Source organism: Quercus suber, unplaced genomic scaffold (genome assembly GCF_002906115.3).
Source record: "Quercus suber isolate HL8 unplaced genomic scaffold, Cork oak 2.0 scaffold_225, whole genome shotgun sequence".
Lineage (NCBI taxonomy): Eukaryota > Viridiplantae > Streptophyta > Magnoliopsida > Fagales > Fagaceae > Quercus > Quercus suber.
In genome coordinates, this window is record NW_027069683.1 from 617,363 (window position 1) to 643,687 (window position 26,325).

Here is a 26,325-nt window from a genome sequence, read left to right on the forward strand (position 1 = left end):
TTGTTCATCTTGCTACAAAATTTTAATAATCTTCCATGTTTGTTAGGTAGCAGGAGTTTAGTAATATATTTTATATATATATATTCTGCAGAAGTATGTACTAAAGTTAAATTAATGAACAAATGACTATCTTAATCTTTGTTTATTTTTAATTAACACTGGGATTTTGTTGCTTTGATTATTATTGATAATTTATTTTATGGATTATATCTATTTCCTTTGAACTTTAAAGGTGAGTTGGAATGATGGCTGTCAATCCTTTACAGCAAAAGTTCTCTCTTTTTTCTCTCTTTTGCTTTGCCAACAGGTCAGAAGTGTCAGGTCCTTTATCAACACTATCTGGGTCGTAGAGATTCTTCAACCCCATTAAAGCACTTTCATGAAGCAAATAGGATCTGATCAAAGAAATACCAGAACTACTAGGTATGACCCCATGAACCATTTCTGCACATGCCATACCCACTTTAATCACCAAAAAGTGGGAATCATAAGAAAAAAAAAAATACTAATAATAAAAGTGCCGTACCACTTTTTAAACAGAGCTAGATCCAGCTTAATTCACAGTGTGTATAGTAGTCAGAGTCTTTCACCCCCAAAAAAAAAACCTATTACCTTAGCTCAAAACCAGTTTAAAGTTTCAACAGTCTCCACCAAAACCTTACCTAAATTATTTTATTCTTTTAAAGTCACTCATAGTTCAGCCTCATTCATCACATTGTGCTCCATTTTCCTGAATCGTCATCATTATTATTCTCCATGTCCTATATTCTATTTTTTTTTCCCTTCTTTAATATATATTTATATTTAGCTTGACTGTAACTCACACTGTTTGGCTATGGTGTGGGACCCACAAACATTCTCCTAGGTAAGCGTGCTGTGGAGTGTGGAATAATCTCCTCCACTCCGAAAATCCTCCAGATATATTGACCCTCCATTTATTAATATATAGTAGTAGTAGTAGTAGTATATAATATATAGTATATAGTATAGTATATAATGAGAGCAAGAGAACAATTCATTGATTTCCATTATTTGTTGTCTAGGGTGTTTAGCACTAGGGTTTTTATTAAAGTGTGGTTGGATTGCAATGGGGGTCAGCACCTTATCATGGAGGTCCTTTTCTTTGCCAAACATGGGTATCTACTCCATTAATCTCTCTTTGAATATTTTTTCTTTTGCTCCCTCATTTTTGTCAATGAGATGGGTGGAAATATTTAAGACTCTCACTAAACTTCAGCCCCTCGTGTCGGCGACAATTAGGGTTCATGGGGAATAACTTTGTCTAAATATGTGCTGGCCAAATAGTAGTTTACTAGTAGTGTACTAGGCGGCAGGTATTGCAAATTTTACTATATTAAACTTACAAATTGATGTGTTAATAATCATAAAAAGTGATTCAAATATTTATTTGGTAATTGAAACCCATCAATCATATTCATTGTCACATTAGTTTGTAAGTTTTATACAATAAAAGTTATAGTACTTTCAGCATTTTCGAGAAATTATACGGTTCTCATGGTAGACCACCATTCCATAAAAAGATTTGCATCTGTTTAAAATTGCCGAATCAATTTCTATTTAATTTTTTTTAATCATAAGCTGACTCAGCAATATTAACCAAATTAGAGTTTTTTAGTGAAATAATGAACAAGTGACATAGTTCACTATGATAACTGTATAATTTCTAAGTATTTTCATGCACATAATTTTCAATGCAAAATTAATTTCCCATCATTACCCAATATATTTTGGTCGAACCATTAAGCAAGGCTAGAAGTAGGGATAGCTTTTGTTAAATTTGAATTTCAACGGTAGGAATTGTAGTCCTAAAGAAGCTAATCAGACTATATATTTTTTTTCAACTCACCTATGTTCATGTTGTACGACTTCTTAGCCGATATCATAAAACCATGTGACAATAATTTTTTCTAGCCGTCACCTTTCACAATCGCATTTAAGCTTTACGTTTAATTTCTCGAAATTCCATTTAATTAGGTCTACCAGAATTCAAACGTAGCAAATTCAAATACAGGCTACAATAATGTCATATATAATCACTGGATCAAAATTGTGTGTTCTGCATGTAGTTGACCATTCTTTCTTTACCATAAGCATGTTATTAGCTAGAATTGCTATAGAGCAGACAAGAAATATGTGCACAAATGGATAAAAACTTATGTTTGATACCTAGTACTCATGTTATCCTCCATAAACTACAATATGTCATGTATCTAACTTTTTTTCAACTAAACTTTGGCTTTATAAGGGAGCAAAAATAAAAGAAATATGTGCACAAACAAATAAAATAATCTTTTACACTACCAAATACAGTACGCCATGTATCTAATTTTTTATGATTAAACTTTGGCTTTATAAAGGGAGAAAAAAGAAATATGTGACACACTGATACTGTGCTTGATGGAACATAAAATGAAGTACAGAATAAAACATGATTTTTATTCCCAAGCTCATAGTGCACCTAGAATAAAAATGTCTAGCTAAGCCACTAGTAAGAGCTCGACAATATGTTCTATTGCTGCATTTAATTGGTGATACTTGAGCTGTGGGAAAATTCGTGGGTATTTTGCAAATCAATAATACAAATTACATCCTAGTTCCTACATTTTCTTTTCCTCCAATCAATGAAGTCTCTTATTGACACAACATGATACTTACAAAAATGGTGTATCTCATTGACGCAGCATGATAGCCACAAGAAATGAAATACGTCTATTTTGGATTATGATTAGGTGCACCTTAGGTATTGCACCTTAGGTATTAACCAAGCTAGTAGTACTCTATCACCATTGGTCATCCCTTATATGGCATCAAGAGGAAGGCTTTCTTTCCAATGTGGGACTTGAAGCCTAAAAAGATTACAAAGTGCAACACTTGGTCTTGAGGCAAAAATGTCCCCACAGTATCAAATCCAAATCTGTCTATTTCAACGATTGCACTTGAGTGCTAAAACCCTTGAATCCAAATCCAAATCCGTCTATTTTGGATTATTAACAGGTGCACCTTAGGTATTGCACCAAATCCAAATCCGTCTATTTCAACGATTGCACTTGAGTGCTAAAACCCTTGAATCCAAAATGCACAGAAAATAGAAGAAACTCTTTTAACTTTTATTAATGAAAGTAATAAAAGGGAGCATCGTGCTATAATTATGTCATCAACAATGGACAAGATTCTTTCTAATAATCAAAGTAATACGTGTAGCATGATGATCATTTTGTAGGAACAAAAAGATGTACATTGAATTATTGGGGTTAAGCATTTGTGCCTTAACAACTTTCGGAGTTTTGCTTTCTGTGATTAAAAGTTTAAAACTCAAAGCTGCCATGACCAATTGTGCATGATTCATTTAAAGCACCGTATTGTTCGAGGAAATCGAAATCATGGCCACCTTTACGTGACTAGCTCTATCCTAATAATCCATCTACCAATGTTCTAAAGTCGCTCCCTTGCATTATGCATAGCATTTTAGCTCAACAAGTTTCATAGTTTTTATAGGGGAAGTTTCGATCACCAATTCAAAAGACACTTTTTTTTTTGTCACCAAATATGTTAAAGATCTAGCAATAATAGGCTTTAAAAGCATGCTACCAACCCACTGCCTTATAGTTCACTATTGCTTTTCTTTTTCTTTTCTTCCTTAGGTTTTGAGGTCATGGGATCCTTTATCTTCTCTTAGTTACCTTTTGAAACAAGGATTGGAATTTGGAAAGTTCAAGGAATCAATTACCCATGTTCTTATGGGTAATCTACACTTTGCAGAATGGACTTCCTTTACCATTTGCCTTTTTTTTAATTAAAAAAAAATATATTTTGAGGTACAAATTTTTAAAGTTTCTCTTTTGTTAGGTTCATAATACGTAGGTTGGCAAACCATAAACAAAAAGTTAAGTCTTGTGATTTTTTAAATTTCATTTCAAGTTCAAGACTCATTCCTAGAATAACGTAGCTATTCAACAGATCGAGAATTGTAAATCCTAATTCTCAATCAAACCCATTAAGTCGTCCAATCTCTAGAATTTTGAGCTCTACTTGCTAGACTATAAAAGGACCAATTATAAATAATTAAAAGGAGTTGGGAGAGAGTAGCGTTTGTAGGCCTAGGGTTTAGTACCAAGTCAGTACTTGAGGTAACATTAAAATTTGGTTAATTTTATTGTAAAAGCTTCAATTCTATTAGTGTATATGTTTCCATTACGGTTTTCACTTTGCAACTATATTGTCGTGTTATTTATTTTTAGCACTTTATTTGTGTGGCAAAATTGTTAGAGCACTCACACTAAATATGCTAAAATGACTTAAAACCTATTTTAGCAACCAAAATACAAAAAAGCAAGCTACATCAAGGATGCTAAAATAAAATTTTTGATGTTGGGTGTATTATAAAGTCGGGTGTTAAAATAAATAAAGTAGTGTTTTGAGTTACTAAAAACTATATTTTTTAGCAACTTTGCTATGAATGTTCTTATGTGGCATGATTAACCAAATCTAAACGTACAAATCATAATTGGTTCGTTAATCAATAATTGCCAAAACTAGCAGTTCAATGCAGTAAGAGGGGATAATATATATATATATATATATATAGATATATTATGCCTTTTGTTGGGTTTTGTAGTAGAGAGGAAGAGAGAAAAAAGATAAATAAAAAAATAAATAATGTTTGACTGATGGAAAAATTAAGAGAATTGATGTAGAATGTGTTGTGAAATTGTGTGTTAAAATAGATAAATAGTTTTTTAAAGTGTTAAATACTAAAATTTTTAGCTTTAACAATGTAGATGCTCCCAGAGGTCTATATTTCTCAACAACTTTTAAAGGCACGACCGTATTTTTATATGATAATCAATTAAGCAAAATAAATTGATGATAATAAGTACATCCAAACATGAGATAAGGTAATTTACGATTAAAGTTTCTTGTAATCAAACTAATGCATTCAGCATATATGGAATGGTGCATTCGTCAAGTTAAACAGGAAGATATATTCATCAAAACCTTAAAATTTTGATTAGCAGGACTAAATGGAAATTCATCAAAAGCATCGGAATCTGATTCAGTGTCACAGATTCACAGCTACACAAGTTACCAAGGCATTAAAATTGAAACAGCAGAGCGACATGAACAAGTCATCAAAAGCCCTCAAATACAATTCATCCGAGTTACTAAACAAGTCACCAAAGGCTTGAAAACTAATCACCAGATCAATGAAATAGAAGTCATCAGAGGCCTGAAAATTAAAACTACAGATTGTTTGAACAAGTTATCAAGGCCGGAAATATTGAAATAGTTGGTCAATGAACTTGAGTGCTATCTGCTATGATGATTAGTAAGTTGAGAATTAAATAATGAAGTGTGAGAGAAACGTGCAAAGATTAAAACAAGGAAGAAAGTATGATCTAAAAGTAGTGAATGCAAGGTACATGTTCTATTCTTTCCTCTCTTTTTTGACTGTGTGAGATAGTCTTACAAATAAGAGAGTCTATCATATATCGGATAAATATAATACTACCTCTTTTAAAATTGCTAATTTTTGTTTCACATGTTTCAAGAAATGTCCACAGTTCTATATGACACTTACACCCACAATATCATATATTTATATTTTACACATGATGTAAAAAAATGTAAAAACAATAAAATAAGAAACAAATCAAAACCTTTAAAAATTTCGGCGGCGAAGTAAGGAGAGAATAGTGTGTGTTTTTTTTTTTTAAGGTTAGGTGGAATGCTTTTACAACCAAACAAATGAACAAAACGTTGATTTTAAAAAAAAATAGTAATAATAAAATTGTGGACGGGATATATATACCATTCGAGTTGAAATAGACTCTTCTCTATTTCAAGTCTTTTTGTCTTTTCAATATATCCATTTCATGATTAGGATTTTATTATCAAGTGTACAAACCGCCATACCATTTCAATTTTAAATAGAGTGGTAGTCGGCCACGTCTTTTTCCCCATTCAATTTGGTTTTATATAACCTGATTAACCCGACCTATTTGCTAGGTCTATCCACAAATATGTGGTAACAGACTTAACTGGGAACAGTAAGAAGCGGAGGCACATCACTATCGCTTCAGACTCAGTTGCCCACTACCATCTCTCTCTCTCTTTTCACTTCACAACCACAGCCAAAGCCAAAATGCCGACCCAATCATTGGAACCCATCATTCACCTACCACCATTACCACTACAGCCACTTGGTTCCAACGGGCCTAACAAAACCACTAGCCTCTCCTTTCAGCGGCCTAAACTAACCCACCAACCCTTGCACACCCACCACCTCTCCATGCTTGATAAACCAGTGGGTTCAAACACGTATGCTTCAATTCTCGAATCTTGTAAATGCCCAAGTTTAGGAAAACAGATACATGCCCACTCACTTAAAGCTGGGTTTCATGGGCATGAGTTTGTAGAAACCAAGTTGCTCCAAATGTATGGAAGGTGTGGGTGTTTGGAATTTGCGTATTTGTTGTTTGACACAATGCCGCTGAGAAACTTGTATTCTTGGAATGCCATTCTCAGTGTGTATGTGGATAACGGATTCTTTGAGGAAGCTTTTTTGCTTTATCAAGAATTACAATTTGAAGATATTGGCTTGGAGTTTTTCGTGTTTCCGGTGGTCTTTAAGATTTGTAGTGGTCTTGGCATGGTAGGCTTGGGAAGACAGTTACATGGGATTGTGGTGAAGTATCAGTTTGCTTCAAATATTTATGTGGGTAATGCTCTGATAGATATGTATGGCAAATGTAAAAGCTTAGATGATGCCAAGAAGGTTTTAGCAACGATGCCCAAGAAGGACCGTGTTTCATGGAATTCTGTTGTCACGGCTTGTGCTGCCAATGGGATGGTTTATGAGGCATTGGAGTTCTTGGAAAGAATGTCTTTGGAGGATTCGATGCCCAATCTTGTTTCTTGGAGTGCAGTCATTGGGGGGTTTTCGCAGAATGGTTATGATGAAGAAGCCATTGAACTGCTTTACCAAATGCAAGCAGCTGGAATTGAACCAAATGCGCGAACCCTGGCAAGTGTTCTTCCTGCTTGTGCTAGACTAGAAAAGCTAAGTCTTGGCAAAGAACTCCATGGCTATATAATAAGACATGGGTTTATGTCTAACCCTTTTGTCGTGAATGGGTTAGTTGATGTGTATAGGAGGTGTGCTGATATGGGGACTGCTTTCAAGTTATTTTCTAAGTTTTCAATGAAAAATGTTGTGTCATATAATACAATGATTGTTGGGTATTGTGAGAATGGTGATATCTCCAAGGCCAAGGAGCTGTTTGATCAGATGAAGCTAGCTGGCAATGCGAAGGATATAATTTCATGGAACTCGATGATTTCAGGGTATGCAGATAGCTTCATGTACGATGAAGCTTTGAGCATGTTTCGAAATTTACTGATGGAAGGGTTTGAACCTGATTCCTTCACTCTAGGAAGCATTCTTAGTGCTTGTGCCGATATGGCTTCTTTAAGAGAAGGGAAGGAAATACATTCTCAGGCCATTGTTAGAGGTCTGCAATCTAACACCTTTGTGGGTGGAGCTTTGGTAGAAATGTACTGTAAATGCTACAATTTAGCGGCAGCTCAGGTGGCTTTTGATGCAGTAAGTGAAAGGGACACACCAACTTGGAACGCCTTAATCTCAGGCTATGCATACTGTAATGAGAAAGAACACGTTCATGATCTTATTCAAAAAATGAAAGGAGATGGTTTTGACCCAAATGTATATACATGGAACGGTGTTATTGCCGGCTGTGTGGAAAATGAACATTATGATTCAGCCATGAAATTGTTCACTGAAATGCAGAATTCAAATTTGAGGCCTGATATATACACAGTTGGAATCATTTTACCGGCGTGCGCAAGGTTGGCTACAATTGAGCGGGGTAAGCAGGTTCATGCACATTCAATCAGATTGGATTATGACTCGGACATCCACATTGGAGCAGCACTTTTGGACATGCATGCAAAATGTGGAAGTATAAAGAATGCGAAGCTGGCTTATAACAGGATCAAGAAACCTAATTTGGTTTCCCACAATGCCATGCTTACTGCATATGCCATGCATGGACATGGGCAGGAGGGAATTGCATTGTTTCGTAAAATGCTGGAAGATGGTTTTAGACCAGACAATGTGACTTTCCTATCAGTTCTTTCTTCCTGTGTCCATGCCGGATCAGTTGAATCAGGTCATGAATTCTTTGATCTGATGGGATATTACAATGTGGAACCCACATTGAAACACTACACATGTATGGTTGATCTCTTAAGTCGTGCAGGCCAGCTTAATGATGCTTATGAACTTTTAAAGAAAATTCCCATGGAACCTGATTTGGTGATGTGGAGTGCTTTGCTTGGAGGATGTGTAGTTCACGGCAATGTTGCATTAGGAGAAATTGCAGCAGAACAGCTCATAGAGTTGGAACCACATAATACTGCAAACTATATTCTATTAGCAAACTTATATGCTCATGCAGGGAGATGGGATGACCTAGCTAAAACAAGACAGATTATGAATGATAGAAGAATGCAAAAGAGCCCAGGATGCAGTTGGATTGAAGATAGAGATGAGATTCATGTGTTTCTTGCAAGTGACAAATCACACAAGCGAGCAGAGGAAATATACTCTACTTTAAATAATTTGATTATTCACATGAAAGGAGGGTTTACAATTTCTGTCTAAGTGCAGCAAAATAAAGTAAGATTTGGTGCTCTATGTTGTATCATACAAAATATAAATATCTAAACATAACTTTCTGAAATATTCTTCCTTGATGCCTTTAACCCAATAATAAAACAAGTTGCAGCTTGGGAGGAAAAAGAGAACTGGCTAATAATGGTGGATTTTCTATTTTTTGGAAATGCCACTGAGAGTAACGGCATTATCTAAAGCAATATTCATAAGCTAAGATTCAGTACAGGTCCAGTGACTCAAGCACCCTGCGAGCTTGGATATGTAAAGCAGTCAGTCTTTCCTTGGGATCAAGTGTTGAGCCAAATTGACTGGCTGCCCATATCAAGGAAGCAGATTTCTCTCCTAGAAGTCGCCTTATATCTTCATGTATGGCTGCCAACGGAGGCCTTTCTCTCCCATTTACATGCCCTATGAGTAGCAACAAGAACTCACCACATTTCAACCTAATCAGAGGAAAAAGAAATTTCTTATCACTGTGTATTGAATTGGTAAGAAATAAAACAGACAAGGGGGTTAAAAAAAGAGAGAGATAGTGAAGAATTAATGAGCTGTATATCAACTACTACCCACATGTCAATAATAGGCACATTCATAGGACTTAATGATGAGAGTTCCCTCCAACACAGCTTACCTAATCAAATGAACCAAGGTATGGACAAAGGAAAAAAGACAAGAATTTCTTTTTTAGATCAATACTATGTTTAGGCGAAGAGTCAAGTTGAAATGGCTTAACCTCACAACAAAAAGAAAACAAAAAGGGTAGTCTAGGAAAAGGCAGTAAATACTGCAAGCATGCAAAGGTTACTGTCTGTACAGGACTTCAAAGGTTACGCTAGTGTAATTCCAAAGAAATTTGCACATCGTTGGAACTTTTTTTTGGGCAAATGTCCGATGTTGCCCAATTCTACGTCTCCCTGACAGCTCTACTGTCAGATTCATTTTGCATTCTCAAGAAAATTCTGTCTCCCTAACACTCAATTAGAGACACAGCTGGTCACTATAAATTGGTCTCTTCTCAACTTGCTTACAAGACTACAAATTTAACCATATAAAAACACAATCATTTGAAAAGGAAACCAGAACAAAAAATGGTTACAAAAGTGCCAATTCCAAAGATTAAAATTATTGATCACTCTTTTAAGGTGAAAAAAAAAGGATAAGGAAGATACATTCACCCAAACACTGTGAGAAGATAAAAGAAAAAGGGGGCATGGAAGCTAGCATTAGAGAAAACTTCAAGTTGAAGTAAAGAAAATTTAACATACTTATTTGAAATTTTTCCATAGAATATTGCAAACCAGCAGGGCCAGCTAATAAGTTGTTACCATATGTTTCAAATTAGAAATATAGAACATGGTTTATATTGAAAGTAAAAGCAATTTGATTTTGCCATCAAAGAGGAACCATCACATTGCATAGTATAGGTGCTTACAAGCATTAAAGTGAAGCAGGACAAAAGAAATTACCTGAGATTTTCATCCACTTGTTTGTCTCTTATGAGCTCTGCAACTTCCTCGATACCATTACATGCCTCAAATTCCTAGAAAATAAGGAACAAAGTACACAACACATGTTGAACAAATATTAAGGCCATTGTATGGCTGGTAAGGTGACCTTGATTTACTAAATATAATGAGCCTCACTCTAGAAACTCATCTTCTCTCTTGAGCATACTTGAACAAATATTAAGGCCATACAGCAATAGGTAGAAGAAACAACAAAATAAGGATTAAACTTTGATCAACTGAAACAAAACCATCAAAAGAAGGTACAATTAATTATCATCAGAAGCCAGCTACAAGAAGACATATCATTATTTGGCCAAAACAAAAATTCTAATCCATAACAAATGAACAGTAAAATAAGAGTCAAAATAGTGAAATACCATTTGATTGGCTGATGAGTCCAACATTATTGAGACTAAAGCATCTAAGCATGCACCTTGCTCAAGTACTCCACGAGTTGATAATATGTTCATTAACACCTGCATAATAGAAAATTAGATCTAAGTTTGGTATTAAGAATTCTGACAATTATAAAAAAAAATTATAAAAGAATTCACACATTTATATACTGCAAACTCTAACTCCCATCACCATTGGCAAATAATCAACAGCCAAGAACAAAACCAAAAAAAATTGACTGTTATGACCCCATATATATATATATATATTTTTTTTTTAAATTGGTAAGTTACATGTACAGGAATCTGCCTCTCCAAACAAAATTGGGGGTACGGCTGCCTATCATGACCTCTCCCAAATCCCGCAAAAGTGGGAGCTCTGTGCATTAAGTACAACCTTTCTTTTTTAAGTTACACACGCATTAATGGGTCTTGAAACCACGATCTCACCAACCATCTCATCATTATAGGAATCAATACAAATTTCAAATTTCATTGGTTAAACAGAAAGGCGCAAGAGGAATGCTGGGTTTCCCCAAGAAAATACATTGAAGAAAAGAGCGTTCAATAGTCAAAGATAAAGTTTACAGACACAAGAAAATTAAACATATAACCTCTACAAGTAACAGAGTCACTCTTACACATGACAGTGATAATAACAGTAACATTGTCACATTGGTTGAACATTGAACAGTAACTCCATTATACCACAAAAATTAGGAAAACGCTAAAGCCACCAACTTTTTTACAATCTGCTGATGTTATGAGTGGCAGTCGACCCAGATGAGAACTAGTAAGAAGAACTAGTAAGAATTTGTCAAATCAACCGTTTTCAAAAATATTGTAAAAGTGGAGACACCCCAAATCCAAATCTTGGATTTCACTATAAAGCATTCAATTTTTTTTTATTTTGAATAAGCTATAATAGGAGCATAAAGATTAGATTTATTATTATTATTTTTAATTTAACATTTAATGGGTATTAATTAAAAACTGGGAATGAAACAAATCATGAATAATTAAGATGAATATATAGAAAGATAGAGACCTGAATAGCGTTATGTTGATGGGCCAAAGCAGTGCTCTCTCTATGAAGCAAACAACAACCTTCCAAAACTCGAAGCGCGAGTGCCACCTCAGCGTCAGTAGAGGGACTCGTAATCTTCAAAGCCTCTACACCTACACATATATGATCTATACTCTCCACTTCCTCTTGTTCCCTTTCTTTCAACGAGTGCTCAAACACAGCTTTAACCACTGGTTTTTTTTTTTTTTTTTTTTTTTTTTTTTATTAAAGGTGAAATTGAAGAAGAAGACGACGTCGTTGTTATAACCTTGGAGTTCAGGGATGGACTGAGTCTGGCAGAAGAGGAGGACGGTGGAGTCGGACTCGGCGACGGATCGGAGGAACTTGAGGAGGTTGCGGAGGCCGCGGAGGCGAAGGAAGGAGAACTCGGCGCGGGCGTCGCGGAGGCCGGTTTTGAGAGCGAGAGTGACTTCGCGGTAGAGCCGCTGCCGGTTCAGCGAGTTGACTAGCTCCTGCACCGCTGTCTCCGGCGGCGGTTGCTGCTGCTGCTGCTGCTGTGGGGGTTGTGATTCTGATTCCGCCGATGGTTTCGGAGATGATAGTCCCTCAGCCCACAGCGCCTTCTTCAAGTACATTTCTCTCTCTCTCTCTCTCTCTCTCTCTCTCTCTCTCGCTTTCGCTGCTGTTTGTTTAATGACTTTTTTTTCTTTCCTGTTGTGGTTTGTTGCAACGTAGCTATTTGTGTTTTAACGAGTTAAAACGACAGCGTATTCTTTCGCTGTTGAAAACTACTAAAATTAAAGTGATGAGTTTGATGTTTTGAAGTGACGAGGATGTTATAAGTGTTTAATAGAAGCCTAGTAGGGATGGGAAAATAGAATGATAGAAATTAAATTATTGTTATATTCTTATTATATTTAGGGGATGGCTTTTGTCTAGTGTCTTGTGACATTGAACTTGTTGCGATCATGACATGTGTCCATTTTCGGACACGTGTTATGATCATAATGGGTCCAGTGCATTAGAGGCACTGGACTGAATCCACACCCTTATATTTATAGTAATGTCTTTTTATCCTCACATCCACTTTTTCCCTCTTTTTTCTCTTCTAAAGAAATTATTAGGTCTGTTGGAAGGATTGTTGAAGTGGTTATTTTAGTCATTCTAACTAATGAAATTCTGGTAGATTCCAGTTAGCTCAACTAGTAAAGTTAGTTATGGTTGAATAAAAAATTTGGGGTTTAATCCTCGTTTACACCAAAAACTGATTGGTGTCTTAGTCTGATGATAAAAAACTATTATAAAAAATGATGTCATAAGTTGAAACTTTTTAAAAAATAAAACTAATAAAACACGGTTGTTTATGCAAATGTGACATCACTTAGTGGTTTTATATTTTTAATTGTAGTGTTGATTAAGAATCTGACTCACACATTTGCATAAGTGACATTATTTCATTCGTTGGGATTTAGGAGGACCACTTCAGTAGTCCTCCTAGCGGACCTAATAATTTCTTCTATTTTGGGGAGATTATTTCCAAGGGGAAAAATCACCCACCCATTTTCCTTTTGCTCCATTTTCTCTCCTTAACCAAATGATGAAAAATGCATATTTTTTATCCCCTTGTTCTATCTTTCGCCTTTTCACTCCAATCAAATATAGCACTAGCCATAAGTTGCAGTTAACTCAACTAATGAAGTCTCTGATGATTGAATAAGAGATCTGAGATTTTATCCTTACTCATACAAAAAATTGACTAGCGTCTTGGTCTAATTATATATATATATATATTTATTACACAATAAGATAATTATCACTTGACATATAATTTAAGAGGATTATGACTTAATTTGTTTGCATATTATCTATAGATATGATTACACAATAAGGTATCAAATTATTATATATATTTTTTCCTTAGAAAAAAGTATAAAACTATTATTCGTAGTTTATTAATAATATAGATAGTCAATTTTTTTTTTTAGAATATATAGAGAGTCAAATTTATAATAAGAAGTATATATAATTTTTAATTATATAAGATCTGTGGGGCCAGAAAATCGGGTAGCCTTGACCCACTCCAAGTTAGGCCTAAATGGCCCACGCCGAGGATGCATGATGGGTCCGAGGATGACCCTGTCCTCGGGCGTCCGAAACTTCGGAAAAACACGAGGACCACCCTACCAAAGGACTCCTGGAATATTCGAGGAGGAGAGGGTTCAGTGCCATGCGTTGATAACAGAAGTACGGAGAAGGGGCAAGCCCTGGGCGAACTGTCACCTCGGCATTAAATACGCTCACCTAACCCTTCTGGCCGCATTAATGGGGATGTAACCCCTTGACAGGGCAACATCGACCAGGGTGAGCCACCTGAGCACGGATATGACCTCTGATGGGATAGACGGTCAGAAGAGAGGCCAATAGATGATCAACAGGAGGAGGAAGAGAGGGATACATAAGAAAGGGGAGCAAAGTGTAATGAGGGGGGGTTTTTGGAGAGCATGGGAAGAAAAACCTCCTCGGCCATGGCCGAGGAGCATCCCCCAGTTGTAAAACGGGTCTTAGTATTTTTCAATAAAAGTAAAGTAGTTGATGCTTCATGGAGACCGGTGAGCGCCTAAACCTTCAACTCACTCTCTATAAATTCATTGTTCTGAGTTCGTTGGGCCTAGGGGAACCCATATCTTTTGGGCTACAAAAACGTTCTCTACAAGATCGATGAATAAAATTATTATAAACAAAAACCATTTTATTTAATTAACTTGAATTTATATTCAAGTATAATTTAATTATTAATTATTAGCGTAGAATTGTGAATGGGCCCAAAAAAAAAATTATTCGTGGTTTTATTATATATGAAAAATGAACAAATTAATCAAGCTTGTGAATAAATAATTTATTTGCTTTAACAAAAAATTGAATAAATATATTCATTAAAAAAAAAAAATTCCCTAAGGACTTGGACGACCTCAATCGCCGTTTAGGAGGAGATTCCTAGAATAAAAAAGATAGGAGGCATATCAAGGAAGGGGTCCTTTATTGACATTAGAAAATGATAATGGACCAGCATAATTCTTCCTAGTACATGCCCACAAGTTTTTAAATTCAGTACTAATCTTTACTTAAAAAAGAAAAAAAAAAAAAATCATTACAAGTCAATAATTTCAGAATGGGCCAAGGAAAACAAACCACTGTGTGTGTGTGTTTGTGTGAGTTATTTATTTGTTATTTTCTAAATTTTGTTTTTGAGATGGTTGTGGTAGAGAATCTTTAGAGTCAGATTGTTAATTTATTTTCTTTTCTTCCCTGCCCTTTTTAGGTGCTTCTTTTCTTACCAGCCAAATGAAGAATAAACAACTCATGCAACTTGTTCTCTGACCTTTTCTTGCAGCTTGTTCTCCTAACTTTTCAGTTTTATTTATTTTTTATTTTATTTTTTTTATAAATAATTTAAAAATAAGAAGAAGAAAATTGCATGATTAAGTTAAAAATATACTCATCATAGTTTTTTTTTTTTGGTGGTTCATAAATTTATGTGTCTATATATATATATATATATAGGGTTGTGTTTAAGTTATACCTAATATAACTCTAAGTAATATTACAATACTCAATATTTTTTAATTGGATGCAAATTTTGACAAATCCACCTTTAAATTATATTATCTTCGTTTATTTTCCATACTTGCAAATTTTCATAGTGATAAAAAATTAATAGCTATGTCATTAATCAATTATTTAAATTCAAACTTTTTTAGTTAAAATAATGTATAAAAGATGAGTGTATTGATCGAATAGTAAATAATATCCAATTGACATGAAAATTGGCAAGAATGTTAAAAACATATAAAACATGTAATTCAATGGTAGAATTTTCAAAATATGAATTCTTTAATAAGTTATTGGGTAGTGTAATATTACTTAAAGTTACACCAAGTGTAACTTGAGCCCAACTCATATATATATATATTAAGCTCCTTCATTTATTAAAGTTTCAATCTCTTTATCCATTGATGCACAAAGCAAGCTGGATGCCAGTTTCAATGAAATAATTAAAGTGTGAAGTTGATAAAACACACAAGAAATAGTAATAAATTTGTATATCATATTTCAAACATGCTGTTTCTTTATTTGTGAAAAGGGAAGTGATTTTACACACACACAATGTACACACACGCTTTGCTTTTAATTGTTTCAAGTCAAGATTTTAGTTTTTTTTTTAAAAGCATGTGTGTACACTGTGTAATAACCATTGCTCTTTGTGAAAATGGCCCTGGTGATGGAAAGAAAGACATGTCAAGCATGCTTTGCGTGCAGATAGTATCTGCAGTTAGGGTATATATGCAATCAAAGTTGCATATTCTGTTCACATTACCAAACATTAGCTGAAAAGAGATACCACAGAAATAAAAACCTGAAAAGCAACTCCACTAGAACATGCTTTCAACCATAGCAAATTGTCAGATCTAATTTTTTTTGCTGTTACAAGCCTTCCAAATCAATGTGAGTTACTGCATTACTTTGCTTATTTGAATAGACAGACTTTTTAAGTACTAAAATTAACCCCAAAGACTTTGTAAGACACCAAATTTTCTTCTTTCTGGCCTTTTAAACAACTAAACAGAACCGGCTAGAGTTTTATATCTAAAAATCCATATCAGATAGAAAAAAACTGCACACTTGAACAATACCGTGATTTTATTAACACAGAATTTGAATACTCAGATCACAAATTCCAGAGATAAGCACATCGCACGAATGAACAATGAGAAACAATGACATTTGCAAATGGGTGAGCGCTCCCTGTACAAGATGAAATTCATGTACTGCTAGAAAGTAAACATCAGTGCTGGAAGGAAGGGGATGAGGACCCCCTAACAAAATGCTACCAGTTCTCCTTAACAATCTTCGACTTCTCCAATATGAACTTTCCTTCCTTGTACTTCTGTGTTGCCTCATAAGCTCGTTCATACTTCCAACCCAACACCTCATGGCAATCAGCACAATAGATATCAGCTACAGTGTGGAGACCAGTCATGAGATGCCTATCTTCTTTTGGCCCTATCACAATGTTCATTGCATGGGAGAACAAAAAAGCACGGCCATTTCTTCCCTAATAACAAAATTATGGAAAATAATGTCGGACCAAAAATAAGCCCAAAACTTATTACCATAGTCAACATTAACACAAACAATCAAGAACAAAAATAGAAACATTGATTGGAGTTTTGATACAGGATATGAAAATGGCACTGATAACACCAAACATAAATCAGCCAAAAAAAATCCAGAATTCATTTTTATGAAATGATAAGAGTAACATGCTATTGGAGGGAACTAGAAGCACTAGACAGAAGGCTTGATCTGGTTGTGTGAAACAGGACACAAGCCTTGCCCACATCAGAGTTAGTATGAAGGGGATTGGCATAATGGCATTACAAAGGAAGGCTCTTAAAGGGTGATAATTGTTACCCCTAGGAATNATCAGCACAATAGATATCAGCTACAGTGTGGAGACCAGTCATGAGATGCCTATCTTCTTTTGGCCCTATCACAATGTTCATTGCATGGGAGAACAAAAAAGCCGGCCATTTCTTCCCTAATAACAAAATTATGGAAAATAATGTCGGACCAAAAATAAGCCCAAAACTTTTACCATAGTCAACATTAACACAAACAATCAAGAACAAAAATAGAAACATTGATTGGAGTTTTGATACAGGATATGAAAATGGCACTGATAACACCAAACATAAATCAGCCAAAAAAAATCCAGAATTCATTTTTATGAAATGATAAGAGTAACATGCTATTGGAGGGAACTAGAAGCACTAGACAGAAGGCTTGATCTGGTTGTGTGAAACAGGACACAAGCCTTGCCCACATCAGAGTTAGTATGAAGGGGATTGGCATAATGGCATTACAAAGGAAGGCTCTTACAGGGTGATAATTGTTACCCCTAGGAATTTTTGGGTATATGGCTACTTTGTTGTGCTATAGTTTATTATAAACATGGTTAAAATTGCAGTGTTCCAATTGCTCTTGTTTTGGTTGGTGAAGTACTGAGCTGCTCCTATTTCCAGAGTGTACTTTGTAGTAAAGCTGAAAAACTATCATAGTGTAAATTAAACCAATTTACCCAAAAAAGGAAAAGAAGTTCTGAGTTCAATTCTCTCTCTTTGCTCTTTTTGTTGGGGTCTAAATTCAATATAGATCCTTTCTTCCTTTATGATTTGTTCCTTAATCCAAGCGTTTTATATTTATTTTTCCCTTTTTTGGTAAATCAAGAGTTGTTATATGCAAATTTTGAGTTTTCCATTCATGGGTTCCTCATAAATTTCAAGAACAATCTTCTACACTCATTTTAAAACCAAGAATAATATTATAACCAAAAAGAAAACATTGGAATAAGGTTTTTCAAGCATACTCACCTGAAAAGCCTTGGAAATTATATCATCATGAAGTGAAACATGGTTCCGACAATTACAACAGCTGTACAATCGTGGCCCTATCAATTCAGCCATTAACCACAATTTTTTCAGCTCCGAAGACCTATATGCCTGCCAACCCAGAAACCCAAAAAGAGTCAAGAACACAAAAAAGCTTAGGTGGATGAGACCCAATTTAGACTACAATTCTGTGAGACCAATATGGATGCAAAAAAAGGAAAAAAAGAACACTTCTTTACCTGCAACAAGCTCAAATGATGAAATGATGATGACCCAAAAGTCTGAGAAAGATAAGAACACAGAAGGCGGTGTTAGCGTGCAAGACTAAACCAAAGTTGGATTTTACAAGGTTGAGTAAAGATTTCATATAAGATATTAAGGTCTGACAGTGACAGAATTAGTATAAAAGAGTAAACAACAAGAACAAGAAAAAAAAAATTTAATTATTGGATTACATAAAAATTAAAAAAGTTGTTTTTTTAAATAGCACCGATTGAAAAGTTGAAGTCTTTAAAAAAAAAATCGATGGAAAGAGAAGGGACAAAGGAAACCCATTAAAGAAACGAATGAATATGATAATGCAAACTGGATAAGAACCTGAGCTGTGAAATCAGGTATTAATTTAAGGGAAGTGTTTATTATTCTTTGCTTAGAGAATGAAATTTAGAATTCTTGCTCTTAACTTATTACAAGTTAATCAATACAATACAATACAAAATAAAATGATTAGAAATTAGATAGATATGAAAGATAAATTTTCTATTTTTGTTTCTATTTTCTGTGCTAACCTGACCAGTCTGACTCAGATTCACGGTGGCAGCTCTCTAGAATTAGACTTTGATTCTGTGGACTTCAGAAAAAGAGAGAGACAGAGAGAGAAAGAGAGAGATGATTCTTTAATTCTACTGAGGACATTGTTGGTGACAAGGCTCACGCGCGAGCTTACCTGCCCTTCACACGTGCATGTTCCTATTTTTTTCCGAGTAAATTTTACTAGGAATAAAAATTATTAATTTATATCTTTCAAAAAAAAAATATGTTTTAAAGTTTTGTTCTTTTAAGTTTTTAAGTTTTATTTTTTTGGGTGATATTTTTGTCCAGTGCTTTTTTTTCACAGTACACGACATGATTCGTACACAACATGGCATATCCAATGCAAAAAAGCATTGAATAGGGGCTGTGTCCTTATTTTTTATTTTTATGTTAATCCTTTTAACTGCCATTGTTTTTTAGTGGACTTCTTGTGCAATCTACAACTGCAAGTCCAAAAAAGATGCCATTTTGGAAAGTTCAAATAGTGCTAAAACTAATGATGAGATGGGATGGAATTTAAACACATAAATTAAGAACATATTAAAGTTAAAGATTAAAATGAAAAAAAAAATTGATTAAATTGAGAATAAGTAAAGTTAGAGAATGTAATTTATAATTTAGTCCTTTACCAACCTAAGGAGTACATATTAAACTAATAAAGCTTGTCTTAATAACATTTTTTTTAATTATATATAAAAAATGTCAAAGAAAGTTGTACAAATTTTACTATGAAAATAATTATAAATTGATATGATAATAAATCCTATCAGTGTCATATTAATAAATTAATTTCTTAATTATATAATTTGTTTATATTTTAATGTTGACACTTTAGTTTATAAAGTTGATATATTAAAATTAGTAGTATCTACGACATTGGGAGTTAAAACTTACAATTTACGAAGGGAAAAGAGGTTTGGAATAAACCGGCAAATAATTCTTGTTTTTCTCTATTACAAGAAAAACTACAGGGGTATTGACTTTCTAGACATATGGAATAGGCCAAATGGGCAAAAGCAGAAGAGAAATTCCTTTTGAGTTGTCGATGCAATGGCTGTATTGACTTGACACTTACATATTGAAAAATTTTGGGGGACACAAAACGAGCAGATTCCAATAACCTAACCACTGTCTTTTGAGTTCATCATATTTTGTCACAATTGTCTGCCCACCTTAATGTCATCAAGTGAATAAGTCTAGTGTCACACATTTTGACATAACTAATGCCACAACTCGTTTATATGGCAAGTTGTGATTAGTGGAAGGGTGATGATAAGTCTATGTGGCGAGGTGTGGCATTTGTTGTGCCAAAATATGTGGCACTAGACTTATTCGTCATCAAGTTAAAAAGACAACTAAAAGCTCAAGCACTCTTACACTTTTTTATTGCTTTCAGGAATAGATCAACCAAGTAAACCATCAGAATGTTTTCAAGGCGTATTCTTATCAAGGCCTGAAGATCCATTTTTAGTTGCATCATTTGGGTTTCCATCTTTTAGCTTCACAAAGATCATGAGTCATGACATCAAACAATAAAGTTAAAATCATACCCGGCACAAACTTTCAATCAACATGTGGAACTACTACAGTGGATAGAATTTTTTAAAACATACTCTTAAATTATCTGTATGTTCATTAAAGATGCAGACTAGTTAGGCACTACATCTGTTCTCCAAAATTGAGGGTAACGTCTACCAATAACCTCTCCTAGTCTTTGTAAAAATGGGTGAGTCTTGTGCAGTTGGATGCAGACACCAAATCAGTCCAATGTTGGAAAAATGTTAACCAATAAAAAAAGTAAAATTATAGTTCATAATGCAATTTGCCATACCTTTGTAGCCATATTCTATCTTAGAACTTGTCGCGTTATTCGCATCTTGAAATGCATTCTACATATTTCCTTTAATAGAAAGATCATTACCAGCAATCTGCAGGCCATCACATGGAAGGATGGAAGTGGAAGAGTCCATAATTGGAAGGCTAGAAGTGAAATAGAAAGATATAGAACTGGTGTTATGTCAGATGTGAGAGGAAGACTAGCATCAAAATCCATGATAAAGAATAGTATCCAGAATCAAGTTCTTTGTAGCCTGTGGAAAATCCCTTAATCTGGTTTTGATAGCTAGTTTGTTTTGTGTTGTATAGGCTCTCATATTCCTATAAATGGAGTTGACTGTGGTAGTTAGCAGTTGATATTGCTTGTCCTGGCTGGTTGTTCCTGTGGTATGAGGATTAGTCCACTGTTTTGTTAGCAGCTGGAGGTTTGGAGCTGCTTGTTTTGTTTGTCAGTTAACAGTTTGGTGCTAGTGTTTTTGTTCCTGTTCTGCAGGTTTTCCCTGTTTTGAATAAACAGTTTATTTATCCCAAAAAAGAAAAAAGGAACTTAGAAGATAAGAAGGAAATGCTAATCAACAAAAATAATAATAAAGGACCATAAGATCCTTGTTTAAAGCTTCTCATTTGAAGTATGTTACTAATATTGGGAGTGAAGGCACATTCTTGGACTGTTCTGACTTGAAGCAATGTTCTATTTCAAGCCCCAGTTCCCCTACACAAAAGTTTACTTTATTCCTTAGAGAAAATGAACCACACTGCATAAATTTGGATGAGGATTTCATTTTCCAAGATTTTAAAACAAGATTCCGGCTAGGAAATTAAATACAGCATATAAAAGTAACAGATCGATGAACATGTGAAGCCTATGTGCTTGTATTTAATCTGGGACATATGAAACAAGGACCTTCCTCATAGTGGAATTATTATTCATTGTTTTGGAGCTAAGCATAGTACACAGTTATTTGGCTCATAACAGTGGATTCTTAATATTCCTTGCTGATCCTTGCTCTCTCGATTATGAACTTCCCTTCCTTGTTTTTGTGTCTGACATCATAAGATCGTAAATATTTCCAGCCTAGTACCTCACCACAGTTGCAGCAATAGATGTCAGCAATAGTGTATAGACCAGTTATTAGCTGCCTGTCCTCTTTTTGCCCCACAATGATGTTCATTGCATGAGAAAAGAGATATGCTGGCCCAGATTTTCCCTGAATAAAGTAACATAAATAAAGCTGGGCAAGCATATTATTATGGCACATAATCACACATACAACATATGTATATGACTTATGAAGAAATATAACAAAAAATTTAGCATCTAATTCAGATCCAAAATCTCAGCTTGAATAAAATTAAGGTTTGCACAATAACATGCAGTTTCTAAGCCAATTTTTGTACAGATTCATATCTAGAGAAGAGCACAGTTCTGAATATTTTATTCTTGCATCTTCAGTCAATTCAGAATTTCAGATAATAGTCCTCCCTTCTTTTGTAGTCTCTTACATTTTGCAATAAGTTACATAGTATTAAAAATAATAGGTTGAGAAAAAATATCACTGAGTTCTTTTGTAGGAGAAAGCTAGACCAGTATGGCTATCAGCTATTCACTGCTTCCAATTAGTATGTTATTCTTAAACTAAACTATGTAGCAGATTTGAGACTAGAAAATTTAAAGATAACATCATATACTTTACCCAAAAATTTTTAGAAAGCAGGTCACTGCGCAGTGCAAGAGGATTTTGACAATTTCTACAGCTGAACAAAGGTTGATCACTGAGTTCTGCCATCGAAATGAAAGCTTACCAGAGGAATGGCAAAGTCTAAAGCTAAGGAGATGAAAAGATAAGGACTCAAATTACAATATCAATTGGTGGAAGCAAACTTGATGCATAATTGTTGACTGGTTGATGGATATCCTAAAATGCAAGTTTGAGTCGGCAGAGTTTGATCAAAAGGCCAAATTTATAAAGTTGACTGGAAAAAACTAGACAAAAGCCAAAAGGGACATTGAGAAAAGTCAATAGATGGTGAATCCCCATCCAAACTACAATAATTTTGTCTATGGATAAACCTTAAATCAAATAATAATTGTTTGACAAATATCTCTCTCTCAATTGGAATTTCTCTTTCTTATGAAAGGAGAAAGAAACAACAGGTCATGGGCATGGGAATTGAAATCTTGATAGGATCTTAAAATCTTAATTAAATTTGAAACCCAAAAGAAGTGGATCCCAGCTAAATATTAAAATTACGAAGATACCATTATGATTTTAATAATAAATGTTGGATCTTGAAATCTTACCAATCCTTTACCAAATTTTCATGTTGATCCATACATATAAAGGATTTAAAGGTCCAAAGACTAATTTTTTAAATTAAGTTTGAGCCAAAAATTAATAGGAAAATTTTATTAGTAACTATATTTTACTAAAAACAATGGGAAGAGTAAGAAGTCAGAACCCCAATAGCCCTTTGCAGTGTGTTATTTTATGGATTTAAAACTTATTGATTATTCCAAAAGGTCCAAAACTAATGTTCATGGCACAGAAATGGAGATATACATTGCTGGCCCAATTTTCACTACAGGAAGTAATAAAAAAGTGTAGGACAAATGAAACACACAGGACTATAATAATAAATTTTTTCTTTACTTCATCTTTATTGGTTTATTTGGCTTAAAAAAAATTAATTTGACGAAAATACGAAAAATGCGGTCCTCTAAAATAACAGAGTGACACGTGTTTAAATTAGTTGACTCGGATCCTAGTCAGCTCATTGGTAAAGCTCAATTTGTTTTAACTTTTAAGGCCTTTCAGGATTGTACCTCAACCATATAAACCGAATAAATTGCAAAAACCAAACCAGATTTATAGGGAAATCCAACATGACAATCAAGTATCTTACTGCTCCTAATATGAGTGGTAATAATTACGTGCTGTGTTTAAAGAACACATAGCACATAACTTGAGTATACAACAATAATTAGTGAACATAGCGATCTTGTAAAGATCACTTCACATGAAATGATGAAAAATAGAAAACATATAAAAAGACAAAACATGTCACAGAGTAAAGTATGAGTAATAATTTACTAGATAATCCTTAGAAAGAAGGTCACTGCGAAGGGCGACAGGATTTTGACAGTTCCTGCAGTTGAAGAAGGGACGACCAGAAGAAAAGTCCGCCATTGATATCTGAAATACCAAAGGAACAACATATTAAAAACCAAACCATAAAAAAGAGAACAAAACTAGAAGAAACTATTCCAACACATGCATTAAAAACCTTAGAAAATTTGTGTTAATTAATAACTCGTACTTGAAACTTGAAAGAAGGTCCAGAATTCTGGCCTCAGAGATAAGAAAATAAGAAACTACAATGTGGGGGTGAGACTGAAACCGTGAAATATATAAGATGGGTGTGAAAGATTAGAGGGCCCAATTTTCAAATTGCTGTCGGATAAAATATCCAAAAGAAGATAAAAGTGTTACCAATTAGTCAGTTTCGTATGGGAAGATAAATGAGGTTGATTCGTATGGGAAGACAAATTAGGTTGATAGAGATAAAGTTAGGTGAGGAGTGAGGAGGAATTAGGAAATAGCAGAGAAGAAAACACTGCACTAAACCGCCTTATATCAATCCACAGTAATGAAACTTGCACCCAAACAAATAGTCAAATACTGCTTTAGCTCCTGTTACTAATGTATATATTTTTGGCAAATGTGGTTCGGCCGAAATAATTTAAGATGTTCATCTGTGATTTGACATTTTATCCTGAGGTTAGTTAAGTTAGATTTTTGTAACCCATATTAGTTAAAAATAGGCTAAAGGTTTGTTTGGGATTCGTTAATTTTGCTGTGTATCAATTTGGATAGCACTTAATTCCACTTAATTACGTGTTGAGTTTTCAGGTTTTTTTAATTTTTTTATTTTTTAGGGAGACAGAAGTGACTGTGTAGGAAAAAAAAACATGTTCACGCACGGTTTCGGTACTATTTATGGGACCCACAGTTTCGGTACTGTTTATGGGACCCACAGTCACTTTATTCAGGACAAAAATATTAAAAATAGGTCCCACAATACTATTTATACATTTAAAAATTATTTTGCTACAGTGTTTTCAGTAATAATCAGTTTTCAGTAATAATAAGTTGTATTCAAACAGACCCTGAAAGTATTATAGATAAAGATAAAAATTAGCTGAAATAGTACAGTGGAACCCATAAATAGTATCAAAAAGTGCAATGGGCCATGAATAGTAGCAAAAATAAGTTGAATAGTAAAATAAGCTGGCTTTTTAATTTCAAGCCAAACGCACACTTAGGGTCTGTTTGGGATCCGCTTATTTTGCTGAAACTGAAAACTTTTAGCTGAAAGTATTGTAGATAAAAGTAAAAATTAGCTGGAATAGTACAGTGGGACCTATGAATAGTATCAAAAAGTATAGTGAGACTCATGAATAATAGTAAAAATAAGCTGAATAATAAAATAAGTTGGCAAAATTTGGGTTGGTTTGATTTGCGCGTCCACATCCAGATTATTTACGTTTTTAGCTTCTTTTTTTTTTTTTTTTTTTTTAATCAGTGCCTATTGCATTGTTCATGGGATATGAACAGTACAATCAAGCATATGAACAATACTTTCAAGCATGAACAGTAATTTTTTAAAATTATTTTCAAATTTCAACAAAATAAACAGTATCTAAATGCACACTTAATCATGCCAAATGGACACGAAGGGTCTATTTGAGATTCACTTATTTTGTTAAAACTGAAAACTTTTTGCTAAAAGTACTGTAGATAAATGTAAAAATTAGTTTCAAAAAGTGTATTGAGACCTATGAATAATAGCAAAAATAAGCTGAATAATAAAATAAGTTAGCAAAATTTGGGTCAGTTTGGTTTACGCGTCCACATCCAGATTATTTACGTTTTTAGCTTCTTTTTTTTTTTTTAACCAGCGCCTATTGCATTATTCATGGGACATGAACAGTGCAATCAGGCATATGAACAATACTTTCAAGCATGAACAATAATTTTTTTTATTATTTTCAATTTTCAACAAAATAAATAGTATCTAAATGCACACTTAATCATGCCAAATGGACACGAAGGGTCTATTTGAGATTTACTTATTTTGTTGAAACTGAAAACTTTTTGCTAAAAATACTGTAGATAAATGTAAAAATTAGCTAGTACAGTGAGACCTATGAATAGTACCAAAAAGTGTAGTAGAGCCCATGAATAGTAGCAAAAATAAATTGAATAGTAAAATAAGTTGATAAAAATGATTTTTGCTAAACACACACTAAATATGTAATTTTACTCCACTTTTATGTCTCTTTCCTCTAAAAACACAAAAAATATAAAAATACAAAATCAAATAAGATAAAAAAGAATCTAGTAGAACACTTATATCACGGGATTTCAAATCACAGATAAAAAACTTAAATTTCAATCAAACTTCATATGAATAAAGTATCAAATTTTAAATCACAGGTAGACAACTTAAATTTCAACTAAACCATAAATGGATAAATTGTAATTTAACCTGTTTTTCTTTATATAGCTAATCGAAGGAA

At 34.0% G+C, this 26,325-nt stretch overlaps 4 protein-coding genes across 5 annotated transcripts; 1 reads left to right on the top strand and 3 right to left on the bottom strand.

Moving 5' to 3' along the window:
• Positions 1–5,875: 5,875 nt before the first annotated feature.
• LOC112023721 (pentatricopeptide repeat-containing protein At2g13600) lies at positions 5,876–8,783 on the top strand. The gene has a single exon (XM_024056347.2). It carries the CDS (start codon positions 6,164–6,166, stop codon positions 8,702–8,704), a length of 2,541 nt encoding a protein of 846 aa, XP_023912115.2. The 5' UTR covers positions 5,876–6,163; the 3' UTR covers positions 8,705–8,783.
• LOC112023722 (uncharacterized) lies at positions 8,635–12,377 on the bottom strand. Its single transcript, XM_024056348.2, has 5 exons — positions 11,954–12,377; positions 11,668–11,876; positions 10,602–10,700; positions 10,183–10,256; positions 8,635–9,159 (listed from the first exon to the last, which is right to left on the bottom strand). Exons 1-5 carry the CDS (start codon positions 12,279–12,281, stop codon positions 8,934–8,936), a joined length of 936 nt encoding a protein of 311 aa, XP_023912116.1. The 5' UTR covers positions 12,282–12,377; the 3' UTR covers positions 8,635–8,933.
• A 3,949-nt stretch (positions 12,378–16,326) lies between these two features.
• Positions 16,327–19,009, bottom strand: LOC112023683 (protein yippee-like At4g27745). 2 transcript variants are annotated; one of them, XM_024056301.2, is made up of 4 exons: positions 18,884–19,009; positions 18,335–18,376; positions 18,078–18,206; positions 16,327–16,759 (listed from the first exon to the last, which is right to left on the bottom strand). In XM_024056301.2, the coding sequence occupies exons 3-4, from the start codon at positions 18,168–18,170 to the stop codon at positions 16,532–16,534; spliced, it is 321 nt and encodes a 106-aa protein (XP_023912069.1). In that variant the 5' UTR covers positions 18,171–18,206; positions 18,335–18,376; positions 18,884–19,009; the 3' UTR covers positions 16,327–16,531. The 2 variants fall into 2 exon arrangements, with proteins under 2 accessions (XP_023912069.1, XP_023912070.1); XM_024056302.2 differs by lacking the exon at positions 18,884–19,009 and adding an exon at positions 18,693–18,715.
• A 2,491-nt stretch (positions 19,010–21,500) lies between these two features.
• On the bottom strand, positions 21,501–24,283 carry LOC112023730 (protein yippee-like At4g27740). The gene is made up of 3 exons (XM_024056354.2): positions 24,063–24,283; positions 23,837–23,938; positions 21,501–21,952 (listed from the first exon to the last, which is right to left on the bottom strand). The coding sequence occupies exons 2-3, from the start codon at positions 23,930–23,932 to the stop codon at positions 21,728–21,730; spliced, it is 321 nt and encodes a 106-aa protein (XP_023912122.1). The 5' UTR covers positions 23,933–23,938; positions 24,063–24,283; the 3' UTR covers positions 21,501–21,727.
• Between the last annotated feature and the right edge of the window lie 2,042 nt (positions 24,284–26,325).

Bases quoted from the DNA above. Each gene is read 5' to 3' on its own strand.
- LOC112023721 (XM_024056347.2), top strand. From the start codon at position 6,164: ATGCCGACCCAATCATTGGAACCCATCATTCACCTACCACCATTACCA.
- LOC112023722 (XM_024056348.2), bottom strand. From the start codon at position 12,281: ATGTACTTGAAGAAGGCGCTGTGGGCTGAGGGACTATCATCTCCGAAA. The intron at 10,257-10,601 runs GTATTTCACTAT...CTTATTTTCTAG, and splicing joins ACTCATCAGCCAATCAAATG to GAATTTGAGGCATGTAATGG. The intron at 9,160-10,182 runs GTAATTTCTTTT...TCCTCTGATTAG, and splicing joins CAAGTGGATGAAAATCTCAG to GTTGAAATGTGGTGAGTTCT.
- LOC112023683 (XM_024056301.2), bottom strand. From the start codon at position 18,170: ATGGCTGAATTGATAGGGCCACGATTGTACAGCTGTTGTAATTGTCGG. The intron at 16,760-18,077 runs GTGAGTATGCTT...TTTTGTTATTAG, and splicing joins TAATTTCCAAGGCTTTTCAG to GGAAGAAATGGCCGTGCTTT.
- LOC112023730 (XM_024056354.2), bottom strand. From the start codon at position 23,932: ATGGCGGACTTTTCTTCTGGTCGTCCCTTCTTCAACTGCAGGAACTGT. The intron at 21,953-23,836 runs GTAAATTATTAC...TACTTTATTCAG, and splicing joins TTCTTTCTAAGGATTATCTA to GGAAAATCTGGGCCAGCATA.